Source organism: Danio aesculapii, chromosome 15, assembly GCF_903798145.1.
Source record: "Danio aesculapii chromosome 15, fDanAes4.1, whole genome shotgun sequence".
In the NCBI taxonomy this organism is placed as follows: Eukaryota; Metazoa; Chordata; class Actinopteri; order Cypriniformes; family Danionidae; genus Danio; species Danio aesculapii.
In genome coordinates, this window is record NC_079449.1 from 4,808,137 (window position 1) to 4,825,540 (window position 17,404).

Consider the following 17,404-nt stretch of genomic DNA (forward strand, 5'->3'; position numbering starts at 1 on the left):
GTTGATACAACCAAAATGTACATATAAATTACTTTCTTCTATAGTATTAAAGTAATTTACTATAGTATTTTTTCTTTTATAGTATTTTCATCTGCTTGGGGGTGTACGAATATCTTACATGGGCCAATTTACAAACTCAAGATCTTGTCTTACAGAAATATCATCAGTTTTCTGCTTGTATAGTAATGGACTAAAGCAACAGGCAAAAATCATGCATAATCAGTGAATGGAGGTTTTTCATTTGGATGAAACTCAGTGGTACGACGTCCGTGTTGTGAAGTCACTGAAACTCCTATCTCAATTTGAGCATTGTAAGGTCTTCCTCCAGTAAATCATAGCTTGAAGCTTCGGACAGTCAGCAAAACACACACAATCTTTCACTTCATCATGTATTTACTGGTGCCGTTTACAATTTTACAGTCATGAAAAACGCTTTTCATGATAAAAACACACACACACACACGGCTTATTTCTGAATGAAATGACTGATTTATTGAGAACATTTAAAAAAAAAGGTTTACCACACTGATCTGTGGTGCAGGCGTTTAATATTTAATGTCATTCGCATGATTAACATATTGCAGTTTTGGACTTGTTTACTTCTGTTGCATTTACTCGCGATCACTGATAAGCTTTAAAAAGATGATGTTTACATTTGACATCATTTGCCAGTCGCTTTTATCCAAAACAACTTAAAGATGTGACCCTGGAGAACAAAATGGTGAAAAAATAAAACAATTTTAATGTGAATAGCCAGAAATACTTCAAAATGTGCAATTTCTCTTTTATGCCAAATCGTCATTACAAGACATTTCCAGCTCATGTTCCATGAAGATCTTTTGTAAATTTCCAGTCCCAGTTTATATTAAGTGTCCTTAACTACTATGTAATTGCATCAAAAAAATGAATACAATGTGCTTACTGTGTTTATAATGTATTTGAGAACACTTCTGGTGCTCTTGAGTTGGGATAGGGGTAGGGTTATGGACAGGTTTGGTGGTATGGGTAGGTTTACGGGTGGGTTAAGGTGTAAGTGATGGTCAACAGTGTATTTACAAATGTAATTACAGATGTAATTACATACAGGTATTTAATCAAGCATAAGTACACAGTAAATACATGTAATTTACACATTAAGTATATTGTAACGAATTATTAATTTCTCTGTAAGTACATATTAGTTAAGGACACTTAATATAAATTGGGACCAAATTTCCTATTGTATAAATATTTATTAGGGATGCTCCGATATAGAGTACCGATTCCTTGTCATGGTTATCTGCCGATACAGAGTACCGAAGCTTTATAATGCATAAAGCACATTTTCCCACTAAATGTGATGCTTAATTGGAGTTTTCTTCTTACCTAAAAGAATAAATTAAGATTGCTGTATATAATCACTTAAACATATGTCATATGTGGATATGCACATGCATCTTATAAACTCACAAACAAACACTTGCGATCGGTTCTTGAGATCGGCCAAATTCACGAGAACTGATCATAGACTGTAAAATATATGGACGTAGCATCCGTGACGTCACCCATAGGTTTCTGAACACTGCAAAAGAAGCTACAAGTAGGCGCGGCCAACCGTCGCCATTTTGTTCACGCGTCATCGCACCCACGGCGAGATACCAAACAAGGGCAAAGAGGCGGAGAGTGAGCGGAGCTACAGACACCTGCTGGCACTTTGCTTAGACCTGGCAGACAGACTTTACTTTGGGAGAAACGCTTGATACTTTATTACCTGCGACTCGTTTGTGTTCTGACCACATGTGCTTGGTTGTACACTATATCAATAAAGTGTTTAGACTTTCCAAAACACTGTAGTAACACATTGAGCCACTAAGCATTGTTCTTATGACGTTTATCTACAGAAGGAACACGCGAATTACTTCCAAACACTTCAGATATAGTGTGTGTTAGTAAATGCAAGACTATTGATGAACTCCAGCATAACACTGTATTTCAACGCTTCAGATGACTGTTCTAGAGCCTACAGCTAATCAATCTGTCACATTCTGGAGTGCTTTACAGCTCTAAAGAAAAATATTAATGATAAATGATCTTGAATAAAACAAATACATTTATAGAGATGGTATATAAGTATATAACTTTACTCACATGGGAAACGGAGGCCACATGAATGGTTTGTGAGCACAATTAAGTGCACACAGCATCCCATATCATCTGATAATTGTAAGAAATAAGTCCAAAAGGCAGCTGACTGTGTAAAGCCACATAAAACAACACAGAAATACGATGAATATGCCGAGATCAGTGGCTAATCTGCCGGATTCAGCTGAGGTGAAGTGACAGCGACCAGCAAGACCTAGCTGTCACTCAAGTGGCCACGCCCTTAATTATGCAAACTTAATATAACCTAATATAAAGGAAATGGATGAGTTTTAAAAAAATTCACCCCACTCACAGTTGTCTTGGAGGGTAATAATAGCTATATGAACCAAAATCGTTCTTTGTACCAGGCTGTAAACACCTTTTTTTCTGCTGTAAATTTGGCCATTCTAACAGTGGGCTCAATTGCAATTTGCTCTATTATGGAGCCAGGACTAGCGGAATTTTGATGAATTGCAGTTTCAGTTACTTCCGTATTGGCTTCCCGAGGGAAAGCGGGAGGTTGCCGCTTGGTACTGATCAAGTCATAAAATGGGATTATCGGCCAATACCGATCTTTGGCCGATCGATCAGAGCATCCTGAATATATATTTTATATAACTTTATTTTTTATTAGTAATATGCATTAACTACTTAATTTGAGCAACTTCAAAGGTGATTTTCTAAATATTTTAATTATTTTCTGAACCCTCAGATCCAGATGCAGATATAGTTGTAAATCAGTTGTTGAATGTTTAATCAGCTTTCATATTATGCATAAATCTCAATATTAATAATAAAAACAACACCCTGATGACTGGTTTTGTGGTCCAGGGTCACATATGTGAACAATAGATAAAATCAAAGCAGCAAAAATGTACAAAATAATACAACAATTCCTACAGTAGTTAGTCTATATGGGTCTATAATAAATAACAATGTCATGTTCTACTAGTGAAAAAGGTCAAATTACATGAATTCATCTGACATAGCACGCAACCCATCCGGGCAGATTTGATGAAATAAATTATTTACACTTTTAGAGTAGTGTAAAGCAACTTTTAAAAGGAACACTACACTTTTTTATAGAAAACAGGCTCATTTTACAACTCTAGAGTTAAACATTATAATTTCTGAATCCATTCAGCCGGTTTTTGAGTCTGGCAGAAGCACTTTTTTGATCCATTAGTTTTTATCCATTTTCAATTTTAAGCTTGACTGTTCTGTAGTTTCATCTAAGAATGACAAAATATACTCTCATATTAGAACTACAGATGACTCAGAGCTATATTCAGAGCTATATTCAGGCGCTGTGTAATTATTATTGCACCTAGAAAACAGCAACTTTTCATTTTCTGTCAGTCTGAGTACATGATTACCTACAGCAGAGTCAAACTGTAAATAGGAAAATTATCGAAAATCTTTTTTGAAAATTTTGATTGAAATGCTAATGGTCTAATCCGATTCAATGATCTATGCTAAGCTAAGCTAAAAGTTCTCCCACCAGACCTGGAAATAGGAGATATAGATATAGGTGGTATAGATAGGATATGGATAGGAACTATACTTTCATTCTGGCATAATAATCAAGGAACTTTGCTGTTGAACCACGGCTGTAGCAGACACAATGATTTAATGCAGTGCATGAAAATCTTGACATTTGCGAGAGACAATTCAGAACTATTTTCAGGCGCTGCATAATATTAATGCGCCAAGAAAATAGCATCTTACCATTTTCCCTCAGTCTAAGTACACGATTAACTACAGAAGTACAGAGTTGAGCTTAAAATTGGAAAATTATTGAACTTTTTTTTTTTTTTGATTGAGATGCTAATGGTCTAATACGATTCAATGATCTATGCTAAGCTAAGCTAAAAGTTCTCCCACCAGACCTGGAAATGCTGAATAGATTCAAAAATAGTGAAACTGGTCAGTAATCTCGCTCAAAAATAGTGTTTTAATAATTTTCCTTTTTAAAGCTTGACTCTTCTGTAGTTTCATCATGTACTCAGACTTACAGAATACGAAAGGCTGCCATTTTCTTGGTCGATATAGCTAGGAACTATACTCTCATTCTGGCATAATAATCAGAAACTTTATTGTCAAATCATGACTGTAGCAGGCACAATGATTTAATGCAGTGCATGAAAATCTTGGCATTTCCGAGAGACGATTCTGAACTATTTTCAGGCGCTGCGTAATATTATTTATTATATTATAGAAAATAGCAACTTTTAATTTTCTGTCAATCTGAGTACATGATGCAAGTAAGGAAAAGTCAAGCGTTAAACAGGAAAATTATCTAAATCTTTTTTGAAGTCTGTGCCAATAGCCTAGTGGTTAAGTGCGCGGACATATAGCACCAACATGCTCACGGCGACCCGAGTTCGATTCCTGGCTCAAGGCCCTTTGCGACCCTTCCAGTCTCTCTGCTCCCAATACTTTCCTGTCTGCAACCTCTACTGTCCTTTCCAAATAAACGTGAAAAGTCTTTTTTGAAAATTTTGAGTGAAATGCTAATGGTCTAATCCGATTCAATGATATATGCTAAGCTAAGCTAAAAGTGTTCCCACCAGACTTGGAAATCGTCTGAATGGATTAAAAAAAGGTCAAACTGGGCAGTAATCTCGCTCTCAAAAGTGTTTTGATTATTTTCTTATTTAAAGCTTGACTCTTCTGTAGTTTCATCGTGTACTAAGCCTAATAAAACATGAAAGGCTACTATTTTCTTGATCAATATAGATATTTCCTAATTTCAGGTGCTGCGTAATATTATTGTGCCTAGAAAATACCAATTTTTCATTTTCCTTCAGTCTGAGAACACCATTAACTACAGAAGAGTCAAACTTTAAATAGGAAAATTATTGATTGATCTTTTTCTGAAAATTTTGAGTGATGCTAATGGTCTAATCCGATTCAAGCATCTATGCTAAGCTAAGCTAAAAGTGCTCCCGCCAGACACATAAATAAGCTGAATGGATTACAAAATAGTATACATCATCAGTTTAACTTTAGGGGAGTTGTCAAATAAGCCTATGTCCAGAAAATGTGCAGTGTTCCTTTAAATATTTCTAGTTTTCCAAGCTTTTCTCTCAATGGAAAAACTTCTTCTTATGCTTATGAAGGCTTGTTGAATGTCTGAAACTGTCGCCGCACTGAGTGCAGTGATAGGGCATTTCTCCGGTGTGAACGCGCATGTGCACTTTTAGGTTTGCGTACTGAGCGAAACTCTTGTCGCAGCACGAGCACTTGTAGGGTTTTTCTCCAGTGTGAACCCTTTGGTGGAGTTTCAACAGGCTAATTCTAATGAAGCTCTTCCCACAATCGCAGCACACGTGCTCTCTCTCTTCGTTATGCGTCTTCATGTGTAGCTTATAACTGTTCAGCCAGGAAAACGTCTTTTCACACACTGAACACACATAAGGCCTCGCGTCCGAATGAGAGTTCAAGTGACACTTCAGATGCGATGAGGAGTTAAACTTCTTACCGCAGTGCTCACAATTAAAGGGCTTTTCTCCGGAGTGAGTGTGTTTGTGATAATGGAGGCCGGATGCGTCTTTAAAACTCTTCCCGCATGGTATACAGTGGTACGGTTTCTCTCCGGTGTGCGCTCGCTCGTGCACTTTCAGGTGTCCGGATTGAGTGAAACTCTTCTCGCAGTATGAACACTTATATGGTCTTTCCCCAGTGTGAATCCTTTGGTGCTGCTTCAGCAGAGCGACTCTAGTAAAACTCTTCCCACAATCGCAGCACACGTGTTCTCTCACGTCGCTGTGCGTTTTCTGATGCAGTTTGCAATTGCTGAGTCGTGAGAAGCTCTTTCCGCACAACGCACACACATAAGGCTTCTCACCTGAGTGACCTTTCATGTGGTTTTTCAGAGTTGACGATGAGTTGAACTTTTTACCGCACTCGCTGCAGTCAAACGGCTTCTCTCCGGAGTGAACGCGCAGATGATAACTCAGACTTGACGCCACTGTAAAGCTCTTCCCGCACTGATGGCAGGAGTGCGGCTTCTCCCCGGTGTGGATTCGGGCGTGTATGCTCAGGTACGCCTTGTCTTTGAAACCCTTCCCGCACTGTGAGCAGGTGTGCAGCTGTTTGCCGGTTTCGTCTGAGGTTGTGATTTCGCAAAGTTCCTCCTTTACTTCGTCCGGTTCAAGACTCTGCTGGTCTTCCTCCCAGTCTAAAATAAAACAAGTGTGCGCTTGTTAAAATTAACTAGGATTGATAGAGCTGTGGAGAAAAATCGGTTGAGAAATCTATTATGAGATATTTTTTAACAGCAGATGGCGCTCTGGGCTAATTTTTAACACCAGACAGCAATCTAGGCAAATTTTTAACAGCAGCCAGTGATCTAGGCTAGTTTGTAACAGCATATGTTGCGCTAGGCAGGCTAGTTTTTAACAGCAGATGGCGCTCTAGGCTAGTTTTTAACAACAGACGGCGCTCTAGGCTAGCTTTTAACAGCAGACGGTGCTCTAGGCTAGCTTTTAACAGCAGATGGCGCTCTAGGCTAGTTTTTAACAACAGACGGCGCTCTAGGCTAGTTTTTAACAACAGACGGCGCTCTAGGCTAGCTTTTAACAGCAGACGGTGCTCTAGGCTAGCTTTTAACAGCAGATGGCGCTCTAGGCTAGTTTTTAAACAGTAGACGGCGCTCTAGGCTAGTTTTTAAGAGCAGATGGCCATCTAGACTAGTTTTTAACAGCAGATGGCGCTCTAGGCTAGTTTTTAACACCAGACAGCAATCTAGGCAAATTTTTAAGAGCAGCCAGTAATCTAGACTAGTTTGTTACAGCATATGTTGCACTAGGCAGGCTAGTTTAACACCAGATGGCAATCTAGACTAGTTTTTAACAGCAGATGGTGCTCTACACTAGTTTTTAACAGCAGACAGCAATCTAGGCTAGTTTTTAACACCAGACAGTGATCTAGGTTAGTTTTTAACAGCAGACGACGCTCTAGGCTAGTTTTCAACAGCAGACAGTGATCTAGGTTAGTTTTTAACAGCAGACGGTGCTGTAGGCTAGTTTTCAACAGCAGACAGTGATCTAGATTAGTTTTTAACAGCAGACGGCGCTCTAGGCTAGTTTTTAACACCAGACAGTGATCTAGGCTAGTTTTTAACAGCAGACGGCGCTCTAGGCTAGTTTTTAACACCAGACAGTGATCTAGGCTAGTTTTTAACAGCAGACGGCACTCTAGGCTAGTTTTTAACACCAGACAGTGATCTAGGCTAGTTTTTAACACCAGACAGTGATCTAGGCTAGTTTTTAACAGCAGACGGCGCTCTAGGCTAGTTTTTAACAGCAGACGGCGCTCTAGGCTAGTTTTTAACAGCAGACAGTGCTCTAGGCTAGTTTTTAACAGCAGACGGCGCTCTAGGCTAGTTTTTAACAGCAGACGGCGCTCTAGGCTAGTTTTTAACACCAGACAGTGATCTAGGCTAGTTTTTAACAGCAGACGGCGCTCTAGGCTAGTTTTTAACACCAGACAGTGATCTAGGCTAGTTTTTAACAGCAGACGGCGCTCTAGGCTAGTTTTCAACAGCAGACAGTGCTCTAGGCTAGTTTTTAACAGCAGACGGCGCTCTAGGCTAGTTTTTAACACCAGACAGTGATCTAGGCTAGTTTTTAACAGCAGACGGCGCTCTAGGCTAGTTTTTAACACCAGACAGTGATCTAGGTTAGTTTTTAACAGCAGTCGGCGCTCTTGGCTAGTTTTTAACAGCAGACAGTGATCTAGGCTAGTTTTTAACACCAGACAGTGATCTAGGCTAGTTTTTAACAGCAGTCGGCGCTCTTGGCTAGTTTTTAACAGCAGACAGTGATCTAGGCTAGTTTTTAACACCAGACAGTGATCTAGGCTAGTTTTTAACACCAGACAGTGATCTAGGCTAGTTTTTAACAGCAGTCGGCGCTCTTGGCTAGTTTTTAACAGCAGACAGTGATCTAGGCTAGTTTTTAACACCAGACAGTGATCTAGGCTAGTTTTTAACACCAGACAGTGATCTAGGCTAGTTTTTAACACCAGACAGTGATCTAGGCTAGTTTTTAACACCAGACAGTGATCTAGGTTAGTTTTTAACAGCAGGCGGCGCTCTAGGCTAGTTTTTAACACCAGACAGTGATCTAGGCTAGTTTTTAACACCAGACAGTGATCTAGGCTAGTTTTTAACACCAGACAGTGATCTAGGCTAGTTTTTAACAGCAGACGGCGCTCTAGGCTAGTTTTTAACACCAGACAGTGATCTAGGCTAGTTTGTAACAGCATATGTTGCGCTAGGCAGGCTAGTTAACACCAGATGGCCATCTAGACTAGTTTTTAACAGCAGACGTAATGCTAGGCTAATTTCTCAAAAAAAAATTCCCACAGCTCTAAGGTTTGATAGCAAAAACCAAAAGAAGTTGTATTTTGCTGCTGAATATTATGTTTCTTTAACATGCCAAAGATTCATTTGTAATTTCATGTTAAAGAGATAAGCTCACCCCAAAATGAAAATTTACTTAAGTTAAGAGTGAGTAAATGATGACAGAATTTTCATATTTACCAAAATACAAATGGGTTGTTTGCATCTTCAGTATTACTAAAATTGTACACCAACCTGTTTGTTCTTCAGGATCTTCCTGTTTTATTATGGATGAATCTGGGTCAAACAGGTCATCAATCTCTACTTTAATAATCTCCATCTTTACCACGGTGTGTTGCAGATTTCAGCTGTCAATCCTGGAGTTTGTCTTTCTGCTGTAGGATGATGTAAATATCCACCACCTTTAGAACCAGTTAAAACAGAAACGCATCATAAAGATTTCATCGGCATTGCCTAAACAAACCCATTAATGTGTAGTACTAGGTTATACACCTTCACCCTATCTAACTGTACCCTTCTATATCATAATTCCAACCAAAATCTATTACTTATTCACTTCTAAACACATACAGTGATTAAAAAAACACAAGGTTAAAAGACTGCTGTTTGCTTTAAACTATCTCAAAATGCTCACAGTTACAGCTATGGAGTCAATGTAGGACCATATATAATTGCAAAATAAAAGTTTTAAAAACAAAAAAATAAACTATTAAGCAAAAAATAAATAAATAATATGCAAATCTACAAAAATCGCAAAGCGAAAATTAATTTGAGAAATGAAAATTAATTTTGCTAACAAAAATAAAGAACTGCAAAGGGAAAATTAAGTTTTGAAAAGTAAGAATGAAATGTGCAAACAATAAAAGAACTGCAAATAAAAATCAAGCAGTGCAAAAGAAAAACTAAAATATTTGCATATATTCAACCGCGAGTTTGCGATGCTGTTTTCACTTTGCATTTCGCGTTTCTGCATGTTTCGCTTCGTTACCCTGATTTGACAAGGGGGCAGAGTCAAGGGAACTTGGCCGTTTACGTCATCACGTGGAGACAGAGGCTGTCTCTCAATACCATGAACGCAGGAAACGGACTTGCATTCCTGTGGAGACCGGTCTTGCCAGCCAGGTGTCCTCAAAAGAACGAACTCGGGAGACCGCGAGAACAGAGAACGCGTCCTCTGAGAATTGAGATGCTGTGTTCTTCCTGATGGTCACATGACCTTCATGCGTTTTTAATGGAAAATTATGTAAACATTACAGCATTCATGCTATGATTTATTGTTTTTGCCTCTTTTCACAATATATAATATGCATAAAGACTTTACAAATATACGTTGCGCAATATAAATAAAACAGATTTTAATACGAATTTCAGTAAATAAACACCCTTAATGTGTTTATTCCTTTATTAAGATTGTCATGGTAATGTTTATATTCACCGTTTCATTTAGGGAAACTCCTGAGAAAAATAAGTGATAGTTCTGAACTTTAATAATAAACCTATATAAAATGCTGCAGCTTCCCACCTCCAGTCGCTATGACTTCTGGGACTTCTCAAGCGAGTTCGCTGCTCAAGTCTGCATCCATGCTTTCTCTATATCAAGAACACGACTGGGAAGTTTCACGCGTCCTCCGTTCTTGACTATTGGAACTGAACTTTGGCAGTTGATGATGACAATACACGAGAACGCAGCTAGAGGATCACTGAGTTCCCTTGACTCCACCTCCTTGTCAAATCAGGGCCACAAAGTGAAACGTGAAGTGCAAACAGCATCGCAAACTCACGGTTGACTAAAAAGCTCATTAAAATCAGCCTTGCAATTAACTGGACGGGCTTTGTAAAGGCAATGCTAGAAAATTTTTTTGCAAATATTTATAGTTTTTTTTTAATTGCAAATATTTTAGGGTTTTTTTTGCACTGTTTGATTTTTATTTTCATTTTTTTGTTTTTTCAAATTTCATTTTTATTTCTCAAAAATATTTTTTTCCTTTGCAGTTCTTTGTTTTTGTTGGCAAAATAATTTTTTTTTTCTCTCAAATTAATTTTCACTTTCTGACTATTGGAGTTTTGCATTTCTTTTATTTTTTTTGCTTAATACTTTATTTTTTGTTTACAAAACGTTTTTTTGTTTTGAAAATATATATGGCCGTAGGTTGAATTCATGTACAGTCATTAAAAACGCATACAAATGACAAATATTCACTCAATTGTGGTTCAATTCTGCAGCGACTGCACAAATCTCCTGTGTTTTGACCTGTGGTTTCTGGTCAACTATAATCCCAACTCAACGCTACATATCTTGCGATGTGACTATTGTGGACACATTGCCATATCAATGCTCAAACAATATATTGTGCAGCCCTAAACTGTAATTTAAAGTATTTAAAGCAAGCACATTATACGTAGGCATGGGACGATAACCGTTTTCAAGGTATACCGCAGTTTGGAAAAGTCAAGGTTTTAAAACCGCCAAAATTTTCTGTAATACTGTTCCTAAGGTGTGTGTAAGATATTTTATTTACATTTTTTTGTTTGTTTTTTAGGAAAACAGTATCTCCAGCAGGAAAAAAATATCCAAAGATGGCGTTTTAAATTGTAATGAAACCTGTGTTTTTGAAACTAATGAAGACCGCACAAGTCAATTAATCTTTTGAACTATTTAGCCTGACATGTTTAAAGTTAAAACTATTATAACTCTTTCTAAAAATATATACTTTCAAAAAAGAATATATTGTTTTCAAAGGGGAAAAAAGTTTTTGTTTTTTTACCCAGACATTTAAAAAGAATATATTTTAGAGCACAAAACCGTGAGTATCACAATATTGAGGTAAAGTTGGTTTTATATTTGCACAATCCTATTTTCTCCATAATAATATAGTATTATATTATTATTATTATTATAATAGTATATAGTTCTTTGCTAAATCTAAATGGGGAAATCATATTAGCAGCCAATGATTACAAAAGTATTGTTTACAGTCAATTAATTAATGCTAATGTTGTTTTCAAGTCATGCTTATAGTACATGCGATTTCAGGCTGAATATTCAAAATAGCATGCTAAACAATATAGGGACACACTGAACGAATGTGCGAATATAAAACCAACTTTACCTCAATATCACAATACCGTGATACTGTGAAATTTTTATCCAAGATTATCATACTGTCAGAGTCTTATACCGGCCCATGCCTAATTATAAGTAACTGTAATTCAATCAGTAATGCAATCTAAATCACAAAAGTAATCTAAAAGTAATCTAATCACAGTAACTTGTTACTCTGTAACTAAATACACCCAACACTGATTATTGAGTACATGCAATAGCAAATTATTATTACTCAGTACTTAAATTAATAGTTGCACTTCATCAAGGACACCAAGATTAAAAATTAATGATACAAACAACAACAAAAAAAACACCTTAAAACCTAAATAATTTAAATAAATTTACATAACGTATACTGGACGAACGCGTAAACAATCCTGTACATACATCTCAAATAAAGAGCGATTGTTTTACTAATGCGATATATAAATAGAGCATAACAACAGCATATTGCTATGGAATACAATGTTATTCGTGAAAACGCGAGTCATAATAAAGATAATGAACAAAGGGCGATGTGCTCAACAGCGCGTGACATGCGAAAAGGACGCTAAATGCCGCTTGATTGCATCGTAATATGATATACACAATCATAATAAACTTTTATCTTACTATTATGAATACCATAGTAAAGTGGTCACTTACATTTGTTCGTGTGTACAGACTTGAGCGCATCCAGGCTTCTCCACTGATTCTCTTCCTACACAGAGGAGCTATGGAAACAACAACGGAAGACCAACGCGCTTCGTCATCACGTGATTCACGCAGACCTCAAATAGTTCCGGGAACTATTACTTTTTTTTTTTTGCACAACCATCAGGAACATAAAAAAAACATAAAAAACTAAAATAACATTGGTAAAAAAAAAGATGTACAGCATTTCTGCATCCAATGATTTTAAGAGTTGACGAGAATAAAAAAGTGTTATAATAATTGATACACATCTCAGATTTTTTGCTTTTCAACAATTTCACAGTATAAATAAAGTCAAAGTCGATATAAAAAACTGTTAATGAGGGAGATGATTTAGCAAATATCTGTTTGTGTATGTAAAACTTTGCCAATAAAATAAAGAGATTAACAATATATTCAAGATTTTTGTCGGGTTTGTTTTCATAATAAAAAATAATATCTTTTAATGTCAAATGAAAATAAGTTTTGTCTATATATATAATAAAAACTAGCCTGCCTAGCGCAACATGCTGTTACATACTAGCCTAGATCACTGTCTATATATATATATACATGTATATAAAATGGTAAAAAGCCTTGGAGTAACGATTGATGACCAACTGAACTTCTCTGACCACATTTCTAGAACTGCTCGATCTTGCAGATTCGCACTCTATAACATCAGAAAGGTCCGACCCTTCCTATCTGAACATGCAGCTCAACTCATTGTTCAAGCTCTTGTTCTCTTCAAACTGGATTACTGCAACTCTCTGCTAGCCGGGCTTCCAGCTAACTCTATCAAACCTCTTCAGCTGCTTCAGAACGCAGCAGCACGAGTGGTCTTTGATGAACCCAAAAGAGCACATGTCACTCCGCTACTCACCCGTTTGCACTGGCTGCCAGTTGCTGCTCGCATCAAATTCAAAGCTCTGATGTTTGCTTACAAAGCGACCTCTGGCTTTGCTCCTTCGTATCTGCTCTCACTTCTGCAGATTTATGTGCCCTCTAGAAACTTGCGTTCTGTGAATGAACGTCGCCTCGTTGTTCCATCCCTAAGAGGGAAGAAATCACTTTCCCGAACTCTCACATTCAATCTGCCCAGTTGGTGGAATGAACTCCCTAACTACATCAGAACAGCAGAGTCACTTGCTGTCTTCAAGAAACGACTAAAAACGCAACTGTTTAGTCTCCACTTTCCTTCCTAATCTGTAATTGCCTCTCTGGCTATACCACTAACTGTGCCCTCTCTCTCTCTCTCTCTCTCTCTCTCAAAAAAAAAAATAATAATAATTTTTTTTACTATTGCTTTGCTTCTTAGACTTTACACACCTGAAACTTGTCTATAGCGCTTGTTCACTGCTGCTCTTATAGTTGTGTAAATTGCTTCCTTGTCCTCATTTGTAAGTCGCTTTGGATAAAAGCGTCTGCTAAATGACTAAATGTAAAATGTAAATGTAAATATATATATATATATATATATAATCAGTGGTGTAAAAAAAAAGATGGTGTACTATTACCCACCCAACCCGCCCCTGCTGTTTTATCATTTTACCTGAACGTTTCAGCGAGAAATCATTCAGATGACTTCGAAAAAACTCACTTTTTTTCTCACAGCTGCTGTGGTCGTCAGGGGGCGGGGAATGGTGCAAAATATAAACAAAACTGCACCAATTGCAATAAATTAAGATGAGAGTTAAAAAAATATTTAGTATACAGTTAAAGGGGATGCGAATACACATAAATTCTACGTGTCGTAAAGTCTAATCAGCAAAACAAGTGAGTATACCGAGGGTATACGCAAGTATTGATCCTCAGAAGTCGTAATACCCAAACAGCTAGTATAAAAAAGTAGGCATACTGAGTATACGTGCGTATAGCTTATATATATATATATATATATATATATATATATATATATATATATATATATATATATATATATATATATATATATATATATATGTGGAAGCAGTGGCAGCAGTGGAGTCATTCAGGTTTGTCAAAAAACCTTTGTCAAACCTTTGTCACTCCATTGTCAAAAAAGCTCAACAGAGGCTGTACTTTCTTCGTCAGCTGAGGAAGTTTAACCTCCCAAAGGAGCTGCTGAAACAGTTCTACACCTCCATCATTGAATCAGTCATCTGCACGTCAATAACTGTCTGGTTTAGCTCAGCTACTAATTACGACCTCCAAAGACTACGTCGAATAGTTCGGACTGCTGAGCGAATCACTGGTACAACGCTTCCTACTCCCCAAGAACTGTACTTATCCAGAGCGAGCAGAAGGGCTGCCAAAATCACTTTGGACCCCTCACACCCAGCACACTGCCTCTTTGAACTTTTACCTTCTGGTCGACGCTACAGAGCACTGCGCACCAGAACAGCCCGACACAGAAACAGTTTCTTCCCTCAGGCAATCCATCTCATGAACACTTGATGATAATATTTGTGGAACCAACATCACTACTTGCCATACACTTTTATACACACATACACTTATTTAACAACACACTCTACATGCCAATTTGCACATAACAGCTGCACATATAACGTTGTATATAGTAATAAACACGTACATACACTTGTCAATCTGTAAATTTGCACTCACTACTTCTATTTTTTTTTAAATATATTTATTACATGTTTTTTGTCCTGTCTCTGTAATCCTGTTGCACTGTAGAAGCTCTGTCACGAAAACAAGTTCCTCGTATGTGTGAACATACCTGGCAATAAAGCTCTTTCTGATTCTATATATATATATATATATATATATATATATATATATATATATATATATATATATATATATATATATATATATATATATATATATATATATATATATATATATAGCTTATATATGTAAATGGCTAGATCCTTCCAGAAATTGTTTACCACGTTGCATTCAAAAATAAATGACAAAGGCTCTCTTTATCCGCATTGCAGAAACCACAGATGTCCTCCATTTCCATGTACTTTGATAATAACAATATTACTGGGTAAATTGAATGCAGTATTTTAAAATGAATTTCCTTAATTTTATTATTAATAGTATATTCGAAGGGAGTTAACCAGGCTCTTTTTCAATTAATATTAACTATAATAGAGTTCCACAAAAATTTGCCTCTAGGAGTAATTTTATTTTGCTTCTGAAAAATATACGAATATGTTTGTTAGTACATTTTTTTAATCAGTCAAGTCAACAACTGGTTTACAACAGATAGAGAATTATAGCAAATATGATTTCTAACAAGTTGAATAATTTTTACAGAGATGGATCTATTAGCTAAATTAAATTCTCTAAACAATATTGGGAAATTGGGAATAGACATGAATTCTTCATATGATATATAATATGATGATATATTATATGAATATTCCCGGAACTGTCAAAAGTTTTAAAAGATGATTAATGTCTCTATTAAACCAATTTACTAAGAATAAAGATTCATTTAAAGAGGTTATATTATCCAAATTAAGGAGGAGTGAGGAGAAAAATTGTGACAGTAACAAATTTTCCAAGCAAGAAGGGCTTGTTGATGGAATTTAGAGAGTTTAATGGGGATTTTAGTAATATTATTATCACATGTTAAAAACATTTACACCACCTATTTGGTTAAAAAGACTATGAGGAATATGGTTCCAAAAGGAGTTAGGGGTGGATAGACATCTCTTAGTCCAATTGACCTTAAATGTCTTATTGATATCCTCAAAATAAAGCATCTCTAGACCTCCTTCAGCTTCGTTATTAGTGAGAACTCTTTTTTTTGCCAAATAAAAGAAAAGAATAAGTTATTGATATCTTTGCACTTAGAATCTTTGACAAATAAAGACAAAGATGGATTCTGGGAACCATTACTTTCCTTAATTTAAAAGCATGTTGTTATGTCAAGGATCGCTCATTAAAGGAGGATGGTTTTAAACTAACTTTATTATTATTTAAGTCACATTCATTAATAACAGGAGATTTACTAGTGCATTAAGGGAGATAGTACGAAATTTGCACTAATATTATGTGACTAAAATGAATGCAGATCAATATATTTTCATTGCACAGCTTAGTTTTCAATACATAACTACAACAAAAGATTAAAAATCAATACATGAAAGAGTAACAAATAATTCAATAAAGAAAAAACTAAATGAAAATAAGACAAATGACAATCTGAAACAAAAGCTGGAAGAGCATCCGCTGTGTAAAACATATGCTGGAAATAGCTGGCGGTTCATTCTGCTGTGGCGACCCCTGATGAATAGAGACTAAACCGTAGAAAAATTAATGAATGAATATATAACATGTATGTATATGTATATATATATATATATATATATATATATATATATATATATATATATATATATATATACACACACACACACCAGGGGGTACACATGTAATAATTAAATAAATACTTTATATTACAATACACAAATTTTTTATAAAAATTTTAAAGTGCATATGGGTTACTTGTCTCAAGAGTCTCTGATGCTGGTACTATACAAGCATATTTCAGTCACCAAACTCTAAAATTAGGTTTCTTGTTAGCAAGTTTACATATATGAATGTAAAACTTTGTTAACAATATAAGTAAATAAATCAAACCAATTTTCCTCTTGATTAGTAAAGCCAAAAAGTACATTTTCCCATAAAAATTGAAAGAGAGATGTTTCCTTTTTCGAAAGATTTCTTTTTTATTATTCAAAGAAATATACAAACAAAGAAGGCCTTACACGTATAAAACAAGCATGAAGTAATACAATTATAACAGTAGGCAAATACAAATATAGTGGGGGAAAAAACAACGTATAGTAATGACAATTGTTCTTAACATAAAAATAAATAAATAAATAAAAATTATTTAAGTTTATACAACATAAACCGTCAAAGGGTTGTGAAGGGGCTAGGGTACAAAAATGAATTTTGACTTTTTGACTTATGAATGTGACATTTATCAAGCAGCAAAATTAAGTTCACCACATACTTTTATGTTGTTCATACTCAGTAAAGCCCAATACTACATCTTTCCAATACAAAGTACATTCATTATCAATTTTACTTCGAATAAAATTCACAACATTTTTCCAAAATATTTTTGTAAATAGACAGTACCAAAAAAGATGAACAACAGTTTCAAA

At 35.9% G+C, this 17,404-nt stretch overlaps 1 protein-coding gene across 1 annotated transcript; it reads right to left on the reverse strand.

The window, feature by feature from the left end:
- Nucleotides 1-478: 478 nt before the first annotated feature.
- On the reverse strand, nucleotides 479-12,334 carry zgc:112998 (uncharacterized protein LOC541430 homolog). Its single transcript, XM_056473150.1, has 3 exons — nucleotides 12,243-12,334; nucleotides 8,726-8,892; nucleotides 479-6,304 (listed from the first exon to the last, which is right to left on the reverse strand). The coding sequence occupies exons 2-3, from the start codon at nucleotides 8,808-8,810 to the stop codon at nucleotides 5,211-5,213; spliced, it is 1,179 nt and encodes a 392-aa protein (XP_056329125.1). The 5' UTR covers nucleotides 8,811-8,892; nucleotides 12,243-12,334; the 3' UTR covers nucleotides 479-5,210.
- Between the last annotated feature and the right edge of the window lie 5,070 nt (nucleotides 12,335-17,404).